The sequence below is a fragment of the Phocoena sinus genome, chromosome 17 (assembly GCF_008692025.1).
Source record: "Phocoena sinus isolate mPhoSin1 chromosome 17, mPhoSin1.pri, whole genome shotgun sequence".
Lineage (NCBI taxonomy): Eukaryota > Metazoa > Chordata > Mammalia > Artiodactyla > Phocoenidae > Phocoena > Phocoena sinus.
Window position 1 is genome coordinate 78,742,576 of NC_045779.1, and position 17,611 is coordinate 78,760,186.

Consider the following 17,611-nt stretch of genomic DNA (forward strand, 5'->3'; position numbering starts at 1 on the left):
GGCACCCGCCTACCCTGCTCCAGGCTCTGCAGCAGCTGCTGGTAGTGGCGGCTGCAGGAGCCGTACTCGCGCTCAGCCTGCAGCCGGTCCTCAGGCCCGAAGCCACCAGCGTCCTGGCTGTCCCGCAGGAAGGCCTGGTAGTGCAGCTCCAGGCTTCGCAGGGCCTGGCGCTGCTCCTCTGGTTTCAGCGTGCGGAACTGCAGACGGCACGAGGGCTGAGCACGGCCGCAGGAAGACCCCTGCTTCCCGGCACCACCCACAGTGCCCAGCGGGGCGGTCGTACCGTGACCAGGGACCAGGAGCGGATGAGCTGCATGTCGCGGCTGAGGCTCTGCCACGCCAGAAGGCTCTTCATTTCCGTGTGCAGCTGGTGCCACAACGCAACCAAGGCCTGGTGCTGGGCCTCCAGCCTGCCAGGTCGGGGCACAGTCAGAGGCGTCCGGGGACCCGCCCGACACCACCCTCTCCAGCTGCATACCCAGGACCACGCACCTGGCGATGGCCTCCTGGGCCTCCTGGTTGGGCGGGGGCACTAGAAAGCACACGGAGGGCACGGTGGCCTCGCTGCAGGAGCTGCTGAGCACCTTCCAGTAGAATGGCTGCGCAGGGCCTACCATCTGGCACTCGTCACCCTTGTGCACGGTCACCTGAAGCAGTCAGAGCATCGCAGCGTGGCCCCACCCACACCCATGCCCACCCAGCCCGGCCCACCCTGCCCGGCCAAACCCTCACCTCCACCTGCTTGTAGTCGCACACGGCCAGCAGCGGCACGCGGCCCCGCACGGGGTGCGCTGGGTTGCGGGGCTTTAGCTGCACGATGGCCTTGGCCCGCTTGGCCAGGCCCGAGAGGTGCCCCCTGTACTCGTTTAGCTGTTCCTTCTCGTCCTGCAGAGGGAGGGGCGGCTCAGAGACCATCATCCGGCGTCAGACACCGAGCGCCCAGACGGGGGTCTGTGAGGACCCATGTGCCCACCCCGGGAAATGCAGGAGCACCCCTGGACCCCCCAACACCCTGAGATCCCGCGTCCTTCCAACTGCCCCCAGAATGCTGTGGGGCTTGGCACTCAGCCAGGACAGGCGCCCGGTCCCACCGACACTCCTTCCTTCCCAGTTAGGACAGAAGGGCTTCCCCAGCCCCCCTCACATGTGACGTCCTTCGGGGGGGGCCCCACAGCGTCCTCTCCCCTCTGCCCTCCCCTGTCCTGCTGTGGAAGGTCGCCCACCTCCTCCCATCCAGCCACTCTGAGGGATGGAGGACCGTCCAAGGCTGCAGGTCAGGGTCCACGCGGAAGCTGCCTGCACCTCTCCCGCCCCCTCCTGGGCCAATGCTGCCACTGAGGGGGCCTGCTGGACCCCAGGCTTCACTGAGCCCCACTCCTGACCACAGGAGCTCCAGGTGGCAGAGCATGCCAACTTCCTCTCTCCTCCATCACTCCCTGCCCCAGGGCACCTGAGCAACGCACTCAGCTGCCTGTGTCCTCCTCAGCCCTCCCGACTGCGCCTGCCCCAGACTGTCAGGCCCGAGATGCTGATGGACCTGCCTGTGGTGACATGGCTGGCAACAGAGCAGCTGACTCAGGCCTCTACTCCCTTCAGGGCCTGTGTGGGTGGTGGGGTGCTCGTACCAGCTCTGGCCAGCCACCTGCCCCCAGGCCAGGACCCTGCCGCTAAGCTCTCGGTTCACCCATACCCCCACCCCACTGTGCTGACCTCCAGCCCCTATCGTGCCTCCTGACCCCTGCTGGCAGCTCTAGTCACCACTCTCCGCCTCCAGAGGGACCTTTCCAGGGCATCGATGCAGCCCAGACACCGGGCCAGCCTCTCCCTGTGCTCCCCTGGCCCTGGACCCTGCCACCTCGATGCCTGCCGCTGCCTGTGCCCCTCCAGCCCCACAGGCCAAGAGGCCGGGCCTCAGCGTCTGTCTCCTGCCTGGCTGCACGGCCCTGGGCTCGGCGGGGGCCCGGGTGGTCGGCTCACCTGGGCGTCCTGCAGCAGGTCCTCGAGCCGAGTGACGGTGATAGAACGGTCACAGGTGTACTTCCTGCGCAGCGTCTCCTGCAGTTTCCGCAGCTGCTCCTCAGCCTCCCGCACGTCCGAGAAGAACTGCGGCGGCAGAAATGCGTCACGCTAGGCCAACAGCCGAAAGCCCCCGGCCAGAGCTGCCCCAGCACGGGCCGGAGGGGCTGGACCCAACAACCGGGGAGGATTCTGATGCGAGGTCCGTGGGACAGTGCGTGGGGTCGATTGTCCACGTCCGCACGGACACGGGGAGGGGCTCCTCGAGGTCACTAGCAGAGCCGGGGGTTGGGGAGCCCAGTTCTCACCTGGAAGTAGGCGGTGTTGTCCTTTAGGTGCGCCTCGATACAACAGCACAGCTGCAGCGTCCAGCTCCACTGGGTCTGCAGGGCCGCCTGGAAGGACTGCAGCACAGCACGTGGCCCTGTCGGGCCCTGCCCCGCACAGGGGCTCGGGGGGAACCCCCCAGCCCTGCCCCGCCACACCAGGGCCCGAGGGTCCCCGCATCCCCACCCCACCTCCACCGTGGGCCGGGCAGGGTGGTCTTCCCGAAGCAGGCGGTCGCCGGTGCCCTGGAGCTCTTTGATTTTCTTTTCCTTCAGCTCTAGTTCATGCATCAGGGCCTGACACGGAGGCAAGGGCTCTCAGGGGCGGTGCCAGGGCCGCGTCGGGGTCCACCCGTCTCCCGCCAAGCACCACCCGGGGTCTGGAGCCGGACCCGCGCTGGGGAGGGCAGTCGTGGGAGGGGAGGGCCCGGAGGCTGGCCACCTGCCTCACCGAGTAGCCCTCCTTCTTGGCGGCCATGTTGGTGTTGCGGTCGCTCCAGTCGAAGCCCACCTCCTCCTCCTCCCTGTCACTCAGCCACATCAGCTCCTTGGTGGCGGCGGCCACAAAGCCATGCAGGCTCTCCAGGGACCGGAGGCGGGCCTTGGAGGAGCTCTGTGAGCAGGCAGGCGGGGAGTGTGTCAGCCCCGCGCCCCACTCCCACTCCCCCGCCCCCCTCCCACCCCCCCACCGCGGCTCCCAGCCGGCCGCCACTCACGAGCAGCCTGGCGTACTGCAGGTCCAGCCGACCCAGGCAGTCTCGGTAGGCGCCCCGGGTGGCCGGGGAGAGCTGGCCCTGTGGGAGTTGAGGAGGGGTGAGGCCTGTGGTGGCCAGGACCTGGCCCGCGCCCACCGCCCGGCCCCCACTCACCTCGTCAGTGCGCGCCCGCTCGATCTTGGTCCGGAACTCCTCGACCGATTGGTGCAGGCCTCGGTGGCTGCCCAGCTGCGCCTCCACGCTGGGCAGGTCCACGCCCCACTCAGCGCTGTCCAGCCGGCGCTGGTTCTCCTCCACCCAGGCCAGCAGGTCCTGCAGGTAGCGCAGGGTGGAGTCCTCGAGCTCGGGGTGCCTCGGCGTGCTCCGCAGACGCAGGTTGTACTCGGTGCGGATGGCCACCAGACGCTCATGCAGGCGGTACACCCTGTGGGCGGGGCAGGGGTCAGGAGGGGTCAGCAGAAGCGAGGTGCCCTCCCCAGGCCCTGGGGGTGGGGGGGGGGGGGCCTGGCCCACCTGCGGTACATCTGCTCGCCCTGCGGGTGCCGCCCATCCTTGAGAGTCTGCACGTCGTTGAACAGCGTCCGGATCATGCTGTCCGCCTTGTCCAGGTCCCGCTCCAGCTCGCCCGCCCGCTGTGGGGCCTTGCCTGAGGCCAGCAGCCGGACATCCTGCAAGGTGGTCGCCCTGACTCACAGCCTGGCCACCCCACTGCCCGCCTGCCTGCATGAGGCTCCCCCGCTGCCTCGAGGCCCACCCCCATCCTTTCCCTTTCCTCCCCGTCCACCACGGCACGTTCTTCTGATGTTTCTGGCGAAACCTGCAGCCCCCACCTCTCTGAGGGACCCAGGACCAGGCCCAAAGGCCTCCACTAGGGCCCAGGAGCCGGACGGTTCGTGGTCTTGTCCTCCAGCAACCACCCCTGAAAAGTTCTCCCCAAGACAGCCCCTGTCCAGGCCCTCTGGGCCCCATGGGTCTGGGTCCCTCCAGACGGCAGCGCTCAGGGCACGCCTGGTGCCCAGGAGCCAGCTCTGCCTCAAGCTAGCGGTCTGAGTCTGCGCCACACCCAGAGGGAGGAGCGCTCAGGGCCCGCTTCCCTCCCCCAGGCCTCCCCACTCAGGCCCACCCTCGTGCCCGCCCCTCACCGACTGCAGCAGGGCGTCGGCCTGGTTCAGCTGCTCTTCACACAACCCGGCCTCCATCTGCAGTTTGCTCACGACACGCTGAAGACGCTCTAGTCTGCGGCCCAGAGCAGCCACGGGACCCCCAGTGAGTGGCGTCGGCCACCAGGCTCCCTGCCGCAGAGCGCAGCTCCCCTCCTGCTCCCGGCCTGCCAGCTCAGTGTGGGTTTCCCAGCCTCGGGGAGGGGGCATTTCCTCCCCAGGCGGTGACTCACCCTCGGGGTGGCTTCCCTGCCACCGCAGGGCCCCACCCGCCGCCCAGCTGCCCCGTCCACCCCAGCGCCCGCCCACCTCTCAAACTCGCTGCGGAGCTGCTTCTCCCGCTCCAGGATGGCCACGTGCAGCTTGCCCCACTCCTTCTCCACATCCAGCGGGTGGTAGCCGGGGGGCATCTTGAGCTGGCCTGCTTGCACCGCCCCCTGTGGGCAGGGGCCTAGCTCAGGCCTGGGCCAGCAGAGGCTTGGGGGTCACCCGGGCCCCCGGCCCACCCGACCTGAAACAGCCCTGGTCCCAGCTCTGTGGTAAGGCCGGGCCAAGCCTGCTGGAGGGGGGCCCCACAGGCCCCGGGCTCCCGGGCAGCTTCACTCACCTCCAGAATGCCCCCCGCTCCCCTCCCTCCAGGACACCCCTCACCTCCAAGGACTGGTAGATGCCCTTGGACCGGTTCTTGTCCGCCTCCTTGGCTGGAAGCTCCGTCTCCTTAAACTTCAAGAACTGGCACCACAGGATCTGGGGACAAGAGCTGTCAGCAGACAAACCTGGGGCCCCACAGTGGGCACAGGACCCCGGCTAAGCAGAGAAACCCACCTCGATCTCTTCGAAGCTGGAGGGGAAGCGGCGCTCCTCGAAGCCAGCCGTGTGTGCCCGGATCCACTGCAGCAACAGCAGCACCAGCTCGCGGTACTCCTGCCAGCGCAGCTGCAGCTCCTGGGGAGGGGGCGACGGGCCGTCAGGGGCCCGCCTATCCCCCGCCCGCCCCGGGCCTGCCGGCCGGCACTCACGTTAGCCTTCACCCCGTCCTGCACGTCGGGCACCCGGGGCATGGCATCGTACAAGGATGAGACGTAGGTGATGATGGACTTCTCGTCGGGCTGGGGGACGTCCACATCTGCGGGGGAGGAGGGTCAGAGGGGCCTCAGCGAGCGGCAGGGGAGGAGAGAGTGAGGCGGGGGCCGCGGCACGTACCCTCAGGGTCCAGGAGCCTTGTCACCCCCAGGTCCCGCTCTGCCACGGAGAAGGCCTGGTCCAGGTTCTCCAGGTTGGTCTGACGATACACCTTGTTCATGTCGATGAGCGTAGGCCTGTGGGCAAAGGAGCGGGTGGGGCAGGCAGGCGGGAACACGGGCAGCGAGGCCCACCGGGCAGGTCAGCGCACAGACATGCCCTCCACAGGCCCCCAGAGACACAGAACCCCCAGCACACGTTCTTCCTGAAAAACACCCCCACCCCACTAGCGTCCAGTCCCCCCACCCAGGCAGCCCACCTGCAGATGCTGCACACATTGGGCCCTGGCCCCAGGAGCTCAAGGCGCCTACAGTGAGCACAGGCACAGGGTGGGGTGCCGGTCAGCCTGGGCCCCCCGCAGGGCCGACCCCACACAGGCCCCTTCTGGGGTGTCCACGTGGGGCCAGCGCTCATGGCTCTGAAAACCAGCAGGCTGCTGTCCTCCGGCCTCAGGAAGGTCCCAGGAGGAGGCGCGAAGGGCGTGCGTAGGGCTGGGCCTACTCGCCTGCACCCTCCCAGGGAGGCGGGCTGGCGCTGGTGCCTGTCCCCGTGGGCGGCAGACGCCTCCTCGCCCCCACTCGTTTGAAGTTGCCCAGCTGAGGGGCTGCAGGGATGCCCCCGACCCACAGTGCCCTCCCTGCCCCGGGCCGCGTACTTGTGCCGGTGGATAATGGCGTTGAAGAGGCGGCCATCTCGCCAGCTGGAGGTGAAGTTGTCACAGCGCAGGCCCTGGAAGCCCTCTATCATGCGCTGGGACCACAGCAGCAGCTTCTCCTTGGCTGTCATGTCCTCCGACTGCCCGCTCACCTGGATGTCCGAGATCTGCCCCACACAGCGGGCAGGAGACGGGAGCTCAGCCACGGCCACCGACCTGCCCGGCGCCCAGTCAGGGTGCACGGGAGCTGCCAGACCAGCTGAAGCAGGCTGGGGCCGCAGGGACCCGCCACACCTCAGCGTCACAAGCCGAGGCCACTCTAGGCAGCAGCTGCCACAGAATGTCAGGCCCCCAGCCCCTGCCGTCGCCACATGGTGGGTGCCCTGGGCTCCCTCCTCCTGGGGCACACCCCGCACCCCGCAAGGCAGGCATGGATCAGAGTTGGTGGATGGTGGGCGCATGGAGCTCACCCAGAAGTCCCAGGCCTAGAAAAGGCTGTCACGAGGGGCAGGGGGCGGGGCAGGGCCTCCCTGGCTGCAGGCCAGGGTTATGTCCCGGGGTGAGGCCACAGCAATGCCCGGGCCCTGCACTCGGTCCAATCCTTCAGGCCTGGGTCTGCCAGCCTGTCTGCTCCCCCGCCTGCCTGGCCCTAGTTATCTGTCTGTCTGTCGGCCTGCCCGCCTGTGTGACTCAGCTGCTGTGCCAGCCAGGCTCTGCCTGCCCAGCTCTCAGATTTGCGGCTTCCTGTGCGGGCCAGGCAGGCAGTGGGTGAGTCAGCCCGTGCAGTGGGGTGCTTCTCTAGAACCTTCCCTGGGGCAGGAGGCCACACCAAGAGTAGAGAATGCATTCCTCTGCAGGGAGGCTCTGCGGGCCCTGCCCAGTCAGGGCCAGAGGGCACGGGATAGGCAGGCCTTGGAGAGAGGCCTGGGCCTTGAGGCCACGGAGCTAGCACAGGGCAGCGGCACGGGCTGACGGGAAGGCTCCCAGTGCCAGGATGCTGAGGGCCCCAGCTCCGAGGCCGCACGCCTAGCCGGGTGCCAGGCCAGCCCCGCCGGAGACTCCGGGGGCGGCAGAGGGTCAGCGGGCGGCCATGCTACCTGGAAGTGCAGGATGATGGTCCAGATCAGGCCGAGGGTCAGCTTGGGGTTGCCATCGGCAATATCATCGTTCCTGATGTTCACCAGCTTCACCTGCGAGCAAGCTGCCCTCAGTCGTGCCCCCGAGCGGGCCGGAGAAGGGGGCTGGGGCCTGCGGCCAGGTGGGCGGCATTACCTGGCGGTGCCGGAGATAGTCCAGGGCGATCTGCACGTTCTGCAGCTTGTGGAAGCGCATCCGGCCCTTCTCCCGCGGCTGGGAGGGGAAGCAGGGCCGGTCAGCGGCCCCAGAGCCCGGTCACAGCCCGTCCTACGGCTGCGGTGTCTGCCCGCCCTCCGAACCCCCAAGGCATCCATAGTGAGGGTCTTCCCCAGCAGGGCAGCAGCCCTTCCCTGACCCGGGTCCACCCACCCCAGCTGGGAAGGGGGGGCCGCTGGCCCAGGGGCCAGGCCCAGCAGGGACCAGGCTGCGGGAAGGAAGGAGGGGGAGGGGAGGAGACAATAGCCAGGAAGCCACGGGGGGGAGGGCGGTGGCTTTGGGGGAGGGGTCCTCCTGCTGGGTGGTGGCAGCCCCTGGCGGGTCTCAGGCCCGGCCCAGGCAGTGCGGCAGGCACGATGGCAGGCAGCTGGATGCAGGGCCGTTTGCCAGCCCAAGTGCCATCGGCCCTGGGTGAGCTGGGCTCCTGGTCTCAGGGAGCCCACGTGCCGCCGTGGCCAGCGGGCACAACCACTCACCAGGCGCGAGCTCCTGATTACGTCCCGCTCTCTTGGCTGCCCGGCCAGAGCAGGGCAAAGGGTAAAGGGCAGAGATCAAAGTTCAGAGTCCAAGCAGCAGAGAAACCAAAGCAGAGCAGAGCGTGAGGTTACGGTGTCAAGGCTCCAGCACGGAGGGCAGCAGGGCTGTGCGCCGCGGGCCGCTCCCAGGCCAGGCCCGACACTCCGGACCAGGAGGCGCAGTGGGGGGCGAGGCCAGGCCGGACACGGAGAGGGCACGGGGAAAGACCCCAGGAGGGAACGCAGGCGGGGCCTCGGAGGGGGCGGGCGGTTGGGCGCACGTACCAGGCTGTCCCCTGAGAGCACCTCCAGGAGGGAGATGAGGTTGTGGCCATCACGGAGGTCTTCATACAGGTCACTGATGTGCCTCTGTGCCTGCAGGGGCAGAGGACTGGGCTGGCCGCAGGTCCCCAGAACCACCGACAGGCCCAGAGGGCATGAGGCAGGGGCCCACAGAAGACGCCCACCCCCGAGGAGGCACCTACCTCTGCCCTCCAGTGCTACACAGAGAGACCAGGAGAGATGAAGAGGAGGAGGAGGGGGACAGAGACAGGAGGCAGGAGCGAGCGAGGGGAGGAAGCACACAGAAAAGGACAGGTTTCAGAGGTGGGAGGTGAGTTCCCAGGGCAGAGAGGGATGGCCCCGAGCGGCTGGGTGGCAGGAGGGGTGCGGGCCCTTGTTCGGGCTGGAGGGCCAGGGGCACGCTGCTTCACCCCCACCCGCAGTCTCCTCAGCCCCTGCGACACGCGCACGCAACGCAGGCACTTCACACACCCACGTGTGCGCATGCCACCAACCTTGATGAGGTGCTTGTTGACCCACTTGGTGAAGGTTTTCTTCTGCACACGGTCCCGCTCATCTGGAGAGACAGGGCCAGGTTACCTGGGGCCTGCGAGGAGCCCTGCGAGCCCCCAGGAGGTGACCACCACGCAGATGACGGTGGCTGGCGCCTGAAGGGGGCCTCAGCCTCACAAGGCAACCCAGCCTCCCTGCCCCTGCCCAACGACGCCCTCCTCAGCCCTGGACAGGTGGGGAGGGGGCAGGCACACGGTGCCCACCGCTGGGTCTCCTTACTGTCTCCCCCTGAAGCTGGGAGGGTCTGGAGCTGGCAGCCGCACCTGGAGCCACAGCACACAGGTCCCGGCCTGCCCCTCCCCCCCCACAGGCTGCCTCCCAGGGCCCTGGGCTGGGCAGGGATGTGGCGAGGGTGAAGCTCTGTCCTCCCCACAGGGCAGTGGGCCTTTCCCGGCACACAGAGAGCCGTCCCCCCCCCCACTGCCCGAAACCCGAGGCCCACAGGCCACTGCCGGCCTCTCTGTGCTGGGCACGGGTGGCTGGCCCCCTGACCCCGGCAGCTCTGCACCTGGGCCAGGACACAGCACGCTCCCCGTGGCGCCAGCCACCTGTCTCAGTCTGTCCCCCAAATTCAGACCCTCAGAGTCTGGGCCCCACCCCACCCAGTGCCACGTTTCCCACGGCAGGAACTGGACCCTTCCTGCCCCACGACTGCCCTGCCGAGCGAGGAGTGCCCGCTACCTTTCTTGCCCTCTGAAGCCCTGAGCACAGCCAGGTAGAGGTTGTCCTCCGAGCTGGTTCTCTTGTGACCCAGGCCCTTGGGCTCGGGCACTTGGAGCCAATTCTGAGACATGATGCCGCGCCCACCCCTTCGGTGCTGTGTCCCTCAGTCCCCAGGTGCTGTGCTCCGGCGGCGAAGGTGCTCGCTCAGTGGCTCAGCTCAGCTCAGCTCAGAGCCCAGTCGGTGGGGCCACGCCCAGCCCGCAGTACTCCCCAACTGCTGTCCCCGCCCCTGGAGCCCTACCCCACCCAGCACAACCCCCAGAGAGGGAGTGTCCCTGCGGGAAGGAGGAAGGTGACCCCTCCCCCATGGCCACACCCACAGCCCGACAGAAACAGGAAACCCAGGGGTTTCCTCACCCACCCAGCCTGCTGCAGCCCCCGGCGGGACCCGGGGGTACAAGGGGACCTGGCAACTCGCCGGAATCACAGGGAACCACACGCCTTCCTCACGGCCACTCCAAAGGAGGGCCCCCCCACAGGGAGGGTACCTGAGTGCTGCTGGGCCCAGGGAGCCCACGGGTCACACGTCTTGGGCAAGCACCGGCTCAGGGCTGCCGAGCCCAGGGCTACCCCTGTGCGTGCCCACGCTACCTGCTGGAGGGGCTCTAAGGAGCGACCCCCAAGCTGAGTGACACTACCTGCTGGAGGGGCTCTAAGGAGGGACCCCCAAGCTGAGTGACACTACCACCTGCTGGAGGGGCTCTAAGGAGCGACCCCCAAGCTGAGTGACACTACCACCTGCTGGAGGGGCTCTAAGGAGCGACCCCCAAGCTGAGTGACACTACCTACCTGCTGGAGGGGCTCTAAGGAGGGACCCCCAAGCTGAGTGACACTACCTGCTGGAGGGGCTCTAAGGAGGGACCCCCAAGCTGAGTGACACCCGGCTTGGGGGGGTGCAAGGGCCCATCCCTTCCTTGCAGCCCCCCTAAATCATCCCTTCTTATAGACCTACATGCCCTCTGTGGGGTGGGAGCCAGGCTCCACTGTGCCCCTGGCTCCAGGGCCACTATGGTCCAGTGCCAGGCGGGCCCTTCCCGAGCTGCCCACCAGGCACGTCCTGGAGCAGTGCCCCATCCGAAGGCAGAGCACACAGCAGGGCGGGAGGGGGCACATAGCCGAGCGCTGACTCACCCAGCAGGACTGCCCAGCCCTGAGACACAGGAACTCTGCCCCACGGTAGGGAGGGGGGGTCTGGGGCCAGAGGGGAGCACAGGGTGGCGGGGGGGGGGGCAGCAGCCAGTGAGTCAGGGATGGGGAGGCCCCCCTCCCCCGCACGGTGACTCACAGGAAAGGAAGCCGCACCTGGGGGCAGTGGGGGCAGGACGGGTGGGGCGCACAGATAACAGCTATTTGGGCTGTGAAGGTGGGAGGACAAAGGGCACCGGGGTGCCGCCTGGCCTGCTCCCTCTGGTCTCACACACAGCTGCCCCTGGAAGCGTGGGGACTGCCCAGGCTGCCCGACCACCGCAGGAAAGAATGCACCGCCCCGACCACAGAATTTTCCAGGCAGATGTGATGTGATCCAGCTGTCAGCGCTGCCCCCCCATGCCCACAGCCTCTGCTCCAGGGAAACCTCACCCCACCCCATCCCCGCTTGCCCTTCTGTAGCCACAGGAGGGCGCCCAAACCCCATGGGGTAGGGGGTGCCCAAGCCAGGTGAAGCTGCTTACACCCCACCCCTGGCCCTAGGGGCACAGCCAGACTTCCGGGGCTCTGCCGAATGTCACATCCCTCCCGACCTCGGAGAGGCCCCTCAGGCCCCAAGCCCAGACTCTGCACCTGCTCTACACACCCCGCAGCCTCTGTGCAGGGCCTGGAGAGGCCCCACGGACATCAGCTCTTCAGCCTCCAGAGGCGCTCCAGAATCCCAAATCTGACCCCACGCTGGCCAGCACTCCCAGGACAGGGTCACCGAGAAGGTCTAACACCCACTGCCCCTCCCCGGGTTTGGATCCTGCAGAAACGCAGCCGCTCATCCTAGCAGAAGTTCAAAAAGCCGGTACTGAGCGCCTGCTGTATGCAGGCTCGGGGCTAGTCCAGCTGTAACAGGGAGGTGAGGTCTCTGCCTGCAGGGGTAGGGGTGTCATTCTGGGGAGGGGCACACACACGAGGCCCCTGGGAATGAGCCAGGAGCTGGAGCAGGGAATCCAGGACAAGCAGGACCCACTGGACTTGGTGAGCCCCCAGCCCAGGCCCCAGCCCCAGCTCCTTCTCCAGATTTCTCTCTGCCACCGAGGGGCCTCCAAGGATGCTGTCTCACCGTCTGGGATGGGGTTCCACCTCCTCCTCCCAAGCCTGGCTCCAGCGCCCGGCCCCCCTGGAAGCCCTCTTGCCTCTGAGCTCCCCCCAGGGTCTCAGAGCTCGTCCTCTCCCCCCTCCACAGCCCCTCCCTCCAGCCCTGCCAACTAGCCCCTCGCCCCTAGCTGTAGATGCTCCCTCCCCTGTCCATCCTATTCGGGCGCTCAAACCCAGAGACAACCCCTCCCAGGCCGGCCCTGCCCCGCCTGACTCCCCACAGGCCAGGCTGCAGCACATCTCAGCCGGCCCTCCCCAGAACATTCCCCAGCACTGGTGCGCCTGCACATCTGCCTGACCCCCGTCCTGTCCACCAGCCCAGCGTCCCCTAGAGCTGCCCATGCCCTCTGAAGAGTATCGATGCCCCCTCCTACAGATATGGAAACTAAGGCTGGAAGCCCCCCACGATTCGTGGAGCCGCTCCTGGGACAGGAAGCTTGCAGACGGAGAAGGGTACCTCGGCCCAGGAGAGGCGGGAGGCCAAGGGCCTGCAGCCCCGCCCCCAGCTCCTCCCTCACCCCTCACGCGGCCGACTGCCAACTGCCTGGTGCCCAGAAGCCGAGGCCCAGGCCCAAGCCGCCCCGCCCACCTCCCCCTCCCCCTTCTCCAGAGGGAACAAAGGGGCAGAGGGGACCTCACTCCGCCTTCCTCCCCAGGTGTTTCCGGAGCTGAGCCTGCGGGTGGGGCTGCACTTGGGCTGGGCAGCACCCGGTGGCGGAGATGACAAGGAGGCAGAGGCAGGTGACCCCCCCTGCACCACCACCCTCCAGCCGCATGCACCCACCTACGCAGCACAGCTGCCCGTAGAGGTAGCCCCTGCGGGCCTGCTCGCAGCCCCCATCCAGCCAGCACGGCCGTTCCAGCACAACCTCCTTCTGCGTGGCAAGAGCGACTCCCGCCCCCCGTGTGCCGGGCGCAGCCATGAGCAAACGGGGCGGTGCAGCGCCTGCTTCCCAGCCCGCCCGCTCTTCTCTCCACACCCTCCCCAGCCGTGGCGGCCGGCCAGACGCTGAGAACCTGCCCCCGGCAGGCGCCCCGCCCCATGTGAGCCTGGAAGCCGCGCCCCTACGTGGAGGGAGAGGACCCGGCTAGGCCTGGGGGACTGGGGGCAGGGGGAGGCTGCCCTCGAAGACAAAGAGGCCTGGGAACTCCCTAAGATAACCGCTCCCTGGGACAACGCTCCCTGCAGGATTCGAGGGAGAGGCTGGGGGCAGTGCGGGGAGCAGGGGCTGAGACAGCCGGGAACAGAGCAGGAGGGGCACCAAGGGCAGCAGGGACGGGGAGCAGGCTAGGACGGCGGCCGAAGGGGAGCCCCTTCCCCACGTGGGGACAGGGCACAGCAGCAGGCTGAGGGAGGGAGACCAACCCACAGCAAAGAAGTCCTGGCCCGAGCGTTTTTATTGACCGTCCCTGCCGCTGAGTCACCAGCTGCTCCCCAGCCCCCAAGGCCACGCCTAGAAGGCCCGTCCGGACTCAGACCTAGGGCCCAGCGGGGCCAGCATCCCTGCCAGGGGCCAGCTCTGGCCACCCCCACTGAGGGCAAGCCTCCACACTCCAGGCTATGCCCAGTGCGGACCGGCAGGTCCCCAGTGGGGCAGTCCCTCTGGCCAGAACCCCAGTCCCCAGGCCCCCGCCCCCCAGCTCATTCACTTGAGTGGAGGCCCCACCCTCCTGGGCTGCACGCAGCTGCTGCCAAGGGCTACAGCCCAGAGCGGGTGACCTGGAGCAGGGGGCGGGCAGAGCACAGCCAGGCTGCCGGTCCCAGGCGTTCCTAGGCCCTGGCCATGGGTGCTTAGGTACCTGCCTCACCTCTGCGCAGGGGCGGGAAGGCTCCGCCCAGGCCCATCCCCACCTCAGTCCTGGGCAGGAGCTCTCCCAAGACCTGCCCCAGGACACCCGGCCTGTACCTGCCAGCTGCAGTTTCTGTGCATAGTCACCTGTGCTCACCCTGTCCCTGACTGCTAGAGAGGGACCTCCCTTCCGGACTGGACGCTCCTGCACTGCCCCTGCCGCCCACTCCCCACCTGTCCGGAGCGGGGCTCCAAGCTGACGACGCCACAGAGCCCCGGCCCTGCCCAGAGAAGCAGGGTAGGAGGCGGGGGCAACACCGCCTCTGAGCACGTGCCAGAGCTGCTTCCCCGGGACGGAAGGGGAGGGCGTAGGGAGACGCAGGGGCGGGAGGGAGGCGGCCCCTTGCCCGCCCCGCCCTCAGCCTCCTGACGGGGTGGCGGCTGGTGACAGCAGCCCGGACAGTAGCCACCAGCGGGCTTACCTTGCTCATCCTGCGCCCGCCGGCGCCCCCTGTGCCAGTGCCACACAGCGGCCAGGGTGACAACGTGGCCCACGACCACCAGGGAAGGGAACAGACTGCCCGACGGCTCCATGGCTCTGGAGAGCAGAGCAGGCGGAATCGCCCTTCGGAAGGGCTGCTCGAGGCCGGGCAGCCCCCTCCCTTCCCCGAGCGGAGAGGACGGCGGGGGGTGCCCGGGACCAGGGACCGCCCCCTGCAGGACCGCCCTACCACCGTCCGCCAGGCGCCCAGAGACCGGCCCTGGCGCTGCTGCCGCTGCCGCTGCTGCTGCACCAACTGTGCTCCCGCCAGCCCCCCTCTCAACCCCTCCCGGCCGCTCCGCGCTCCCCACCCTCCCAGGCGGCGCCGGCTCAGCTGTCCCAGCGCAGCTATCACGCTGTCACGCTCAAGGTTAGCGGGAGCCTTAACCCCTGCCCACCCTCGGCCACACCCGCCAGGAGGAGGGGCCTACGGGGAAGCCAGGCCGAGCGGCAGCCCCCCCACAGCCTGGGCCCTGGGCGGCCTCAGCACAGTCCTGCCCCCACCCCCACCAGGAGGGCGACCGTGGTGCCCGAGCACCCCACTCTGCCTCCAAGGGTACCCTCTGGTGACAGCTGCCAGCACCCCAGCCCTCGCTGGCCTCCCAGGCTGGCAGCTGACCTAACCACCCTCAAAGACAAGTGGCCAGAGCCCCCGACGCACGCCCCTACCCCCACAGGACAACAGACAGGGTGCGGGGGAGGGGCCCAGGTGCCGGCCTGGAGAGCAGACAGTGCACAGAGGTAAGGACAGAGCCTCCCACCCTCGGCCCCAGCCGGGCTTTCGAAGGCTGCCCCACCTACCCGGCACAATCTTCATTGGGGACAGTGGCGGGAGCCCACGGGTCCGACAGGGAATGGGTGCGGGGTGTGGGGAGGGTCACAGGCCCCTCGGAGGGAGCAGTGAGCCCGGCAATGGCGGTGGTGCCGCTGACAGCAGCAGTGCCTGTGTCCGTGGGGGAGGGGAGGGGTGGGCAGGGGGCCCGGGGGATATAAATATCCAAGGAGGCCCAGCGAGGCCCGTCATGTGTCCAGACTTAGAACATGACGTGCAGAGCGAGGGCACCTGGGCCCAGAGCCTCGCAGGAGCCCAGGCTGACTGGGCGGCACCACCCCACCACCCGACGCTCCCCCCAGGCTCCCACGGGTGATTCTAATAATAATAAGAAGCCTCCTGGAACAGGCCGAGCACCGGCATGTGGGCCTCGGGGGCTCACATCCCCCTTGAATGGGGCACGGCCCCGCCCTGCCGGCCTCGTGGGGTAAGGACAGCAGTGGGGGAGCACTCGGAAAGGCCACACAGGCAAGGGCTCCCCCCACCCCCCTGCACAAGTCACAGGACGCAACACCTGGCCCAGAGGGACGGGATGGCCTCCCCAAGGCGACATCTCAGGTCAAATTGGGCTGGGCCACGTGAGTGCCCGCCCCCCAGCTCGGGCCGTGCCTCCCCACCCCAGGACAGTCCCAGTGTCTACGCTGACCCCACCCAGACCCCATCAGCGGCGGGTCTGCAGAACGCTTGGGGCCGAGGTACCGGCCCACATCACATCCTGGACTGACCCAGGCCTCAGTGCGCTCAGGAAACAGGACATGGGGGTCACGGTCCTTCCGCTCTCTTCCCAGCAGCCTGGACCCCTCAGGCCCAAGCAGACAGAGCACTGGGGTTGGTACCCCATTTTGTAGCGCTTCCCCTGTGTCCAGCACCATTCTATTCCAATCCTCAGAGAAAGCTACGGAGTAAGCCCCGTGTATTACTGCATCGTACAGATGAGGAAACCAAGGCACAGAAAGGATGAGGGGCTCACGCTCGGTCACACAAGGCTGTGATGTCAGCCCCGGCGGTCTGCCTGGAGTGCGTGGTCAGCCTGTAGCAAAGCACGGCAAACCACACTTGGCCTCTGGCCGCCGGGATAGAGGCCCCCTGGTCCACATGGGGAGGCCAGGGGCAACGAGAAGAGGACCGGAGGGGTGAAGGGGTGGAGGGCCAGGCCACCCAAGCCTCCTGCCCATCAACCCCGTGCCGCAGAAACTCACTTCTGAAGGAAACTGGCCTGCGGCAGCCAGCTCTGAAGGCTGGGACTGGGCTCCTCAGAGGAGTCAACAGCCGGGGGAGAACCGCTCCCAGAGGCAAGGGTGTCCCTCGCTCGAGGGTGGCGGGCAGCACCCCCCGCCCCCCGCCAGGGACCTGGGGGCAGGGCCTGCAGCTCCCGGAGCCTCCATCCCACACCACACACGCCCGGGCACCTCTGAGAGGGAGCCGTGCCCATCCCCGAGTCCCGAGTCCCGAGTCCTGCCCCTCCAGGGCCCCGGCCACAGGCTGGAGGGGAGAGGCCTGGATCCCTCCCTCCCAAAGGCCTGCAGCCCCCACCCAGCCCTGCCCTACCTTGGCCCAGCTGAATCAGCTCCTCCATGCTGAACCTGTCCATGGCTGCCGACCGGTAGAGAGGAAAGGAAGGGAAGGCAGGAAGGAGGGAAAGGATGGGAGGTGGAGGGCAGGCTCGCTGGAGCCCTGGGAGCCGTGGCTCCTCCTCACGGCCACCCCTTAGTCAGCAAGCCCAGCAGAGCCGAAGCTCAGCGGATCAACAGGTCGGACCAGCCTGCCTGCAGCCCCTGAGCCCTCAGGCGGGGCCAGAGGACCGGTCTCCCTCCGGTGCCTGCCCGGCCCACCCCGGCCCACCCCGCAGCCTCCCCCTTGCTGCACAGGCCCCACCAGCCTGCGCCCCCCGGCCTCTCCTGGACCCCTCCCCACCATATCCCCCACGACCAGCTCAGGCGCAGCTACCACAGCCTCCAGCCCTGACAAAGGTGACATCTCTTCACTGAGTCCCAGCCTCTGCGCTCCTCCCCTCCCCGGGCGCTGGCCTGCCCAGCCACCGCAGAACCCAGTAGAAGACAAACCTAATCGTGGCCCGCGCGCCCTGCTTAGAAAACCTGCCAGAGTTCTGCAGATTTCTCTGAAGACAGCCCAGACACAAAGCTGGAGACTCACGGAAGGCTGGCTGGGGCGCCACGCGCCGTGAAAAGGAGCACGGCAGCTCTGTGCGCTGACTCTGTGTCCCCTGCATGGGGGACAAGCCGCATGGGAGAGCCAGGTGCACAGCGGGGTCAGGAGAAGCAAGACCCCGAAGGCCACCTGCGTCTGCCGTGTAAGACGCTGTCGGAGCAGCACAAGTGCTGAGGGCGTTCGGATGGTACCTCTTCTCTACAGAAGTTTCAGTTCACTGTGAATTTTAAGCCACGCCGAGCATTACCACTTGAAACATAAATGAAATTCATATATAAAAACCCATTCCACGAGTTTTCTATCACACAAAGCAACCCCAAATTCCTCGCCCTCCCGCCACCTGGCCTCCCTCTGTCCCTCCTCCTGCCAGGCGGCTCTTGGCCAAGCGCGGTCCTCGTCACTCCACACAGGGGCCCTCCCTGC

The 17,611-nt window shown here is 68.0% G+C and overlaps 1 protein-coding gene across 8 annotated transcripts in view; it reads right to left on the reverse strand.

Moving 5' to 3' along the window:
* LOC116742776 (plectin) overlaps positions 1–17,611 on the reverse strand; it is a 58,408-nt gene that overhangs the window by 14,780 nt on the left and 26,017 nt on the right. For 5 of the 8 annotated variants that reach the window (XM_032610657.1, XM_032610658.1, XM_032610656.1 and 2 more), the window contains 22 exons: positions 8,781–8,842; positions 8,269–8,358; positions 7,388–7,465; positions 7,213–7,305; positions 6,116–6,282; positions 5,422–5,537; positions 5,238–5,344; positions 5,044–5,163; positions 4,870–4,965; positions 4,528–4,655; positions 4,201–4,294; positions 3,572–3,726; positions 3,212–3,482; positions 3,059–3,136; positions 2,794–2,955; positions 2,535–2,639; positions 2,325–2,420; positions 1,978–2,103; positions 733–885; positions 493–647; positions 284–410; positions 14–197 (listed from right to left, as the gene is read on the reverse strand). In XM_032610657.1, the coding sequence (XP_032466548.1) occupies positions 14–197; positions 284–410; positions 493–647; positions 733–885; positions 1,978–2,103; positions 2,325–2,420; positions 2,535–2,639; positions 2,794–2,955; positions 3,059–3,136; positions 3,212–3,482; positions 3,572–3,726; positions 4,201–4,294; positions 4,528–4,655; positions 4,870–4,965; positions 5,044–5,163; positions 5,238–5,344; positions 5,422–5,537; positions 6,116–6,282; positions 7,213–7,305; positions 7,388–7,465; positions 8,269–8,358; positions 8,781–8,842 (2,763 nt within the window). Of the gene's footprint in view, positions 1–13; positions 198–283; positions 411–492; positions 648–732; positions 886–1,977; positions 2,104–2,324; positions 2,421–2,534; positions 2,640–2,793; positions 2,956–3,058; positions 3,137–3,211; positions 3,483–3,571; positions 3,727–4,200; positions 4,295–4,527; positions 4,656–4,869; positions 4,966–5,043; positions 5,164–5,237; positions 5,345–5,421; positions 5,538–6,115; positions 6,283–7,212; positions 7,306–7,387; positions 7,466–8,268; positions 8,359–8,780; positions 8,843–9,519; positions 9,737–12,640; positions 12,819–14,128; positions 14,459–17,611 lie in introns of those variants that run through there. The other 3 variants (XM_032610661.1, XM_032610659.1, XM_032610660.1) reach the window with 3 other exon arrangements.